The sequence below is a fragment of the Engystomops pustulosus genome, chromosome 6, assembly GCF_040894005.1.
Source record: "Engystomops pustulosus chromosome 6, aEngPut4.maternal, whole genome shotgun sequence".
NCBI classification, from domain to species: domain Eukaryota; kingdom Metazoa; phylum Chordata; class Amphibia; order Anura; family Leptodactylidae; genus Engystomops; species Engystomops pustulosus.
This window is the reverse complement of record NC_092416.1, coordinates 140936151-140943799: the sequence shown is the minus strand read 5'-3', so window position 1 is coordinate 140943799 and position 7649 is coordinate 140936151. Positions and strand designations below refer to the sequence as shown.

The window sequence follows — 7649 nt, the reverse complement described above, 5'->3', positions numbered from 1 at the left end:
AGAACGCTACTGTAGGCTTCAAGAAGCTGTTTGTATTCTCCTATGGCTATTTTCTAGCCAAGTATCAAAGGAAGCACAGTACTATGCCAGATGAGATGACACTGAGTTATTGCCTAATAGAAATCCAACCCCTACTGAATTTTCCCACTTCGGTCTTTGCTATGGATATGTGTGCCACTAAGAGCTAAACACAACGGTAGCAAGTCCCCCTGCTAATTCCTCACAAAATGGTAAAATATGCAAATTAAAATAAAAAAAGTAGAACGTTATTGTAGCCCTAAGAAGGGCTGTTGGGTTCTTTGAGAATCACTCCTGCCTAACAGTAAGCTAATAGAACACCCTAACGCTTTCCCTGAGCAGCAGCAGCTCTCTCCCTAGCGGCATCCAGAGACAGAATGATCCGAGCAGCGCGGCCAGCGGCTAGTCTATCCCAGGGTTACCTGATCTGGCCAGCCAACCACTGCTATCGACGTGTAAGGGTACCACGTCATGCTGGGTGGAGTGCAGAGTCTCCTGGCTTGTGATTGGCTCTGTTTCTGGCCGCCAAAAAGCAAAACGGCGGGAGCTGCCATTTTCTCGAGCGGGCGAAGTATTCGTCCGAGTAACGAGCAGTTTCGAGTACCCTAATGCTCGACCGAGCATCAAGCTCGGACGAGCATGTTCGCTCATCTCTATTAATGGACTTAATAGAAGTTGTTTTACATACGTTGAAGGGTTAAGTTTCTATAGTGGGGTAATTTATGTCGTTTTACTATTATTTAGGCCTTTCAAAGTCACTTGGAAGATGAGTTGTCCCTCAAAATGTGAGTTTTGGCAATTTTCATGAAAATGAGAAAAATTGCACCTAAAGTTCTGCGCCTCATAACATCCTAGAAGAATGACAGGACGCATAAAATATCATCCCAACATAAAGCAGATATTCTGTAAATGTTAATTATCAAGCTTTTTGGGTAGTTTTACTTCCTGTCTGGAAAGCAGAACATTTCAAACTTGGAAAATGAAGAATTTTTACAAACTTTTGCGAAATTTTCACTTTTTTTCAGAACGAATCCCAAAACTTATCACTTAAATTTTATAACTAACATGAAGTACAATGCGTCACAAGAAAACATTCTCAAAATCACCTAGATATGTTAACCGGTTCGCGACCGCCCGCCGGTTGTGTTTTTTTTTACTATGAGTTGGAATTTCCTCTTAGTAATGGCTTTGTGTTAGTTGCTGAAAAGACTATTGACAACCACCTTGCTCATTACCCCGTTACCCACCACCACCAGGGGTGCCGGGAAGAGCCGGGTACAATCCAGTACCTAACCATCCAGTGATGGCTGGGTACTGGGTCGGTCACAGGCTGGTATTATTGGTTTGGAAAAGGCCCAAAACAGTGATCTCTTCCACCACAGTAATGCCAGGCTGTAGTTGCTTTATTGTAGCTGTCTGTTTGTAAAAAGTAAGGGGACGTCATGTCATTTTTTTTGATTATTTATTATTTTTAAAAAAATGACATAGGGTCTCCCTTATTTTCTACAACCAGATGTGCAACTTTTATTGGTGCACTTTTAACATTAGGCGTGCAACAGACTTTGCATGTTAAAATCTAGCGCATGGTCCAACTGAGCGCCGGAATACCCCCTAATTTGTGTAGCATGGTGGCAGCTGCACGGTCGTGTGACACATTTGTGGTGCAGACACTTCTTCAAACCTGTGCAAGCAGTTTACACTTGAAATAAAGTGCAAAGTCCATCAGAAAACTGGTGCAAAACCCGTAGTAAATGTGCCCCAATGTGTTGACAAGTACTATACCATAAGTTTCCCAAGTAATCAATCGTACCAGTGTTTGCCCCCCTGCAAGCGCTGCTATTGCAATTTTGGTTATGATTTAGATGGTAATTTGCAGACTGTAGGGTTCTGTGCAGTCTTTCTGGTATGGTTACACATACACACAGCGCAGTTCCCTCTAGAGAACCCTCTGCTTTATCCAAATGATGTAATCTACACTGCTGAAACATTCAAGAAAAATAAAAAGACTCAAGCAATGTGATAACTATGCAGACAGCTTTATTAAATCAGATACAGTTTCCCATTTCATTAATTTCTGTAAGTAATAGTGAAGGGTTGTACTTTATGAAACCAAAAACACCATTTCTGGAAGGTTAACATATCACTCTGTCTTCTTAGTTGATCTTCTCTTCAATTTCATTGACAGAAGAAGAAACCACCTTTCCGTCCACAACTTCTTCAATAATGGTCTTCACCCTTTTGCTTTTGCTTGGGTCTGTAATAAAATGGTGTTGTAAATCTTTCGTATGATAATACTTTATTTTGTGTAAAAGATATAACCATATACAGGCAGTGCCCGGGTTACGTACAAGATAGGGTCCGGAGGTTTGTTCTTAAGTTGAATTTGTATGTAAGTCAGAACTGTATATTTAATAATTGTAGATCCAGACAAAAAATTTTTTGGCCCCAGTGACAATTGGAGCTTAAACATTTTTTGCTGTAATGAGATCAAGGATTATCAATAAAGCTTCATTACAGACACCTTACAGCTGATCATTGCAATCTGGGACTATAGTAAAGCATTTAGAAAGCTTCACCAGAGGTCAGAGGGGTCTGTCTGTAACTATGGGTTGTCTGTAAGTCGGGTGTACTTAAGTAGGGGAACGCCTGTACTGTATTACTATTTTTATAGTCTTCTTAAAGGGTTACTGTCTTACTGATATTTTTTTAATGAATAGCTTGAGAGAATATAAGAAACTGTGTATCATAGAGGAAAATACCTCTATGTCATGTAATCAACCAGTATCCTCCCTGCTAAACTGCTTAGTTTACTTCCTGGAGTGGTCTTATATGACTAACAGAGGAGAAAGGGAGAGAGAGAGGCCACATGGAGTAGATAAAAGTAAGATATCTTTTTCACCAGTGCTTAAGGTGGTACCTGTAATGTTAAGTAAGTTCTTTTCTATAGGTGTAATAGCATTCATTAATAACCATTTATTATCTTATTGCAGGCACTTTCCTGCTATTGCTCTCTTTTCTTGTTTGCTTTATTAGAGCTGTGGCTCCTCTTACTTCAGCCCTTGTCCAGTTGAATCAGTATCCTGCATTTCAGACAGACTAATGCATGAAGGCAGCACTATGGGGCACATTTACTAAGGGCCGTGCACCAGTTTTTTTTGTCAGACTTTCCACGTTGTTTTCAGTGCAAACTGCTTGCACAGGTATTTAAGAAGTCCCTGTGGCACATTTGTGCCGCATGGAGCCGCTTTGTGTCGCGGCTACACTATTCTTCATGCAACACAAATCTCTGCAATGGAGGGGCCGTTCCGGTGCTCCGTATGCAAAATACGACAGAATTGTGTCATGTTAAAGGTGCAACGAAGCAAAAGTGGTGCACTCTGTCGGGGCAGTGCAGGGGTGCCAGATTCATGAAGAATGGGTGCCAGAAATCCTGAATCTGGCGCCCCCTGCACACTACACAGGCAAACTGCACATAGTACACACTGCACTGTTCTTAGTAAATGTGCCCCAGTGTGTGCATAAATGCATACCGTATATAGACACATCTATACTGCTCAGTACTGCTAAAATCTGCATGATTATTGCTAAAATTTGTCAGATGCAGCATGCCTGTCTGCTTGCGCCTCTTACTGGTCCCCACTTTCTCAACTTCTCTCCTGCCATTGACATTTGAAGTGTATTTTGTCTTTGCTGAAGACGAATCGAAACATTAGACTAAGCAGTATAGAAGGAAAGAGGTCATAAGAGACATAAATGTCAACTGTACTATTAATGGACAAATATTGCTTAAAAATAGTTACTCTGTAAAGGCTTATTTCTATAAGATTACAAAGCATAGGCTTATCAGCATAACACAATTACCACATTTTCTGTGTCTGGATTTGGAGCTCTGTCACATTAACCAGAATGGACTGGACTGCAGACAAGAGTGACGCTGCTTTTCAATGAAATGCAGTCACATTTTAAAATCTTATGTCCATTTCATTTCCAGCTTGTAAAAAGGAATAGAAGAAGCAAGAAGTCATTATATTACCTTTTTTCACCTCTATTGATTCCGCTTTCACAGTTGTTGATGTCTGGCTTGAGTATGAGCTGGAAAATTGTCTGTTGATAGAATAAAATAGTACTTTCATATTAATGGTGATGTTCATTTTGGACGGCAAAAGTTATTGTTGAGAGTAACTGAGAGAAACCCATTCTGGGGAATGTTATATTGATGACATATACTCAGCATAGTAAAATATAAAGAAAATCTGGGGTTGGACACTTGATTCCCCCCTCACACCCCTGATCAGCTGTTGATGCTTAACAGAACGCAAAGTATGGTCTTGTTGGCATTGAACCGAATTAAATTCCATTATTGCATTCCATTGCAGATTAAAAAATGGCCGCATAAAATGGGAAATTTTCTTCACAGGAGTTTTGTAGAAGGGCTGAACTTGGAACTTTGAAAGAGATACCAGTTTTGTCATCGAAAACCTCAGATTGCAAAAAGATATGGTATATACAGGGACACAGCTGAATGGTATTTAAATTTTACAGTAAACCCTAACACATAAGCCCCTCTGCCACATGAGAAGAATACCATTAGCTAAAAGCCTAATAATATTGAGCACTGGGGCTTAAGATCTTATAGATATTCACTGTAAATGGAAACCACAGCATTTCTGGTACATATTTTGTGCCTACCCTAGCTCCCCTTCCAACAGGCGGCGGTATGTTTCAATTTCCATTTCCAGCCTTGTCTTGATATCAAGAAGTTCTCTGTACTCTTGGCTCTGTCTTTCTATGTCAAATCTGATCTGCATCAGCTGTTCCTCAACAGAATTAATGGCAACTTGGAGCTGCTGCAATTGGGCTCCATAACGGCTTTCTGTTTCCTCCAAAGTGCCTTCAAGGGATTTTTTCTAAAAGCAAACACATTTTAGAAATTCAGAAAATCCATAATGTTTTTAAGTTCATTTAATGAAAACTGATCGTTGTCTTAGGGTTTAACATGTGTACAATATATCTGTCTAAATTGATGTCTTCTGTCTCAGTTCACTTACCAAAGAATACTGTGATTCAAGCTCAATCTGCAAGGCTTGAAGGGAACGTCTGAGTTCGGAGATTTCACTCTTGCTTGTTTGTACTTGTTCCACACCAGCTGAAATCTCTTTCTTCAGTTCATTGCTCTAAAGAAAAAAATTAATAAATCATACAAAAATGAATCATGGCTGTTGAAGATGTTAGATTATGGGATGGATGAAAGGAATGGTTTCAATACAGAAAGATATTGGTTTACATATTTAAGAAGATTTCTAGATAAGTAAAGGTCAAATTTTGAATGAACTGAAATCTCTTTGGGATGACTACTATGACTTTGGGATGACTACTACTAATAATATTGCATAAAACTGACATGGATATATAGCAAACTATTTTGGTACTGAAATTGTATATAAAAATGCTTTGAGCACCTCACCTTCTGGCTGAACCATGCCTCCGCATCCCTTCTATTCTTCTCAGCCAGTGCCTCATAGTCTTCTCTCATGCCATTCAAAATGCTAGTGAGATCCACACCTTGAGGAGCATCTAATTCTACGTTGACTTGGCCACCAGCACTGCTTCTTGCAATGCTCAACTCCTAGAAAACATACACAACTTATTTATTACAACTAAACATTCCTCAGTGTTTCTATGGTAGTACATTTTGTCATGGACCACAAGTTAAAAAAAACAGACCTTATGTTAAAGGTAAAGTTCTTACAAAGCTCTAGAAATTCATGAATGAGGTATACAATGCTTTACGCTCTGTGGGTCCTGGTTAAACCAGATACAGTCCATTGATGACTGTATCTTCCATCTTCCATTCAATGAAGATGTTTACATTGAACATTTGGTTACATGAGAGAATATTACCTCAACATGACTCTTCTTCAGGTAAGCCAACTCTTCACTCAAGCTCTCAATCTGGATCTCCAGGTCTCCTCTAGACAGGGTCAGCTCATCCAAAACTCTGCGGAGTCCATTGATATCAGCCTCAACAGACTGGCGAAGAGCCAACTCATTCTCATACCTTATGAAAAAAAATGTGTATGTATTAAGAAGGTCTTCCATAATCATTTCTTTATTTTAGGAGAAAAGCAATGGTGGGGTAGAAGAAGCATTCACACTGAGGTCCTGGAGGTCTGATTCTAATATTGTGAATGGCACATGACAGGTACCCTGTTACAGATTTAGCATTGACGCCTTGCCACTTAGAGTTATGAACTAGTTACTTCATTTGCCACATGTTTACTATGATTCACGCATTTCCTCCGTGGTTTTTTAAAATTTTTACCAACAGTACATACTGTGTATTTTTAACATCAACCTTCCCTTTAAGATTAGACCTTCTTTTCATATGCTTCTGCAAGAATCATTTAGTCATAGTAGATATCTGCTGATCCTACCATCCCTCCTATAACTACTTTTCATACCCATCATGCATTTGGTCAGCAAAGATCCCATCCTCCACAACTCTATATCCTTAATATAATATTTTCAAACTATTACTATAGACTATTATAAAGTCTTGAACTTACTTCAGTCTAAAGTCGTCAGCTGCCAGTTTGGCATTGTCAATCTGCAGAACAACACGGGAGTTCTCAATGGTGGCTCCAAAGATCTTTTAAAAACAAAACAAGAAGTTTTAGAAAATTAAATATATCAAATGTTTCAAAACATTTTGTTGGATAATAATAGTCAATAAAAGGTACATGATAACAATGGCCATAACACCAAATGGGATAACTACAGCACAAATAGTTATTAAATTACAACTACAAGTCTTTAACTGAAATGCAATGGGACTGTACCTTGTTCCTCAAGTCGCTGATAATCTCATAGTACTTGCTGTAGTCTTTGGAAGCTGCATCTGCCCCACCACTAATTCTTTTATCGTACCATTCTCGGATTTTCAATTCTAGCTCAGCGTTTGAAGCCTCAAGTTCTCTCACTTTCTCCAAGTATGAAGCAAGGCGGTCATTTAGGTTTTGCATGGTCTGCTTTTCACTTCCACCGAAGACTCCACCAGAAGAGAATCCACCACTGGATCCAACAGCAGAGCTAAAGGAAAAGCCAGCACTGGATCCAGCACCATAGCCTCCTCCAAAATTTCCTCCAAAGCTGCCACTACTGAAGCCACCTCCAAATCCCCCAGATAAGCTTGAAGCTTGATAGGATGATGCAGAACTTGTTCGATAGGAGGTCATGGTGAATATTTGGTTTTGGAGGTCTGATCTCTTCAAAGAAGCAGAGAGAGTGTGGATACTGTTGATGGTCTCTGCTTCTATATATACAACCTTTAATGGGCGTTAGAGTAAAAAAACATCCACAGTGAACACCTGTTTCTGAGCCTACCCCAAATTTCCTTCATAAAATTATTATAACACCTTGGGGGAATTTGTCAGTATAATGTGTCTGTTGAATTGGGTGTGGGAAATTCTTTTATTTTTTTCTTTGAAAGTATTTCCCCCATTGCTTGCCCTTGGCTTTTGCAAGTCTGTTTACTCTGTGTGCAGCCTAAGGCAATGTTGCTGACACTTGGTAATGGCTTCTTAAAAATGAAGACATTTCTAGTGCACAAGTCTTTATTTTTTTGAAACTTG

At 39.4% G+C, this 7649-nt stretch overlaps 1 protein-coding gene across 1 annotated transcript; it reads right to left on the bottom strand.

Annotated features, from left to right (window-relative positions):
• Positions 1-2038: 2038 nt before the first annotated feature.
• On the bottom strand, positions 2039-7319 carry LOC140064476 (keratin, type I cytoskeletal 47 kDa-like). The gene is made up of 8 exons (XM_072111406.1): positions 6858-7319; positions 6585-6667; positions 5920-6076; positions 5483-5644; positions 5067-5192; positions 4708-4925; positions 4052-4122; positions 2039-2272 (listed from the first exon to the last, which is right to left on the bottom strand). The coding sequence occupies exons 1-8, from the start codon at positions 7251-7253 to the stop codon at positions 2172-2174; spliced, it is 1314 nt and encodes a 437-aa protein (XP_071967507.1). The 5' UTR covers positions 7254-7319; the 3' UTR covers positions 2039-2171.
• Positions 7320-7649: the final 330 nt, after the last annotated feature.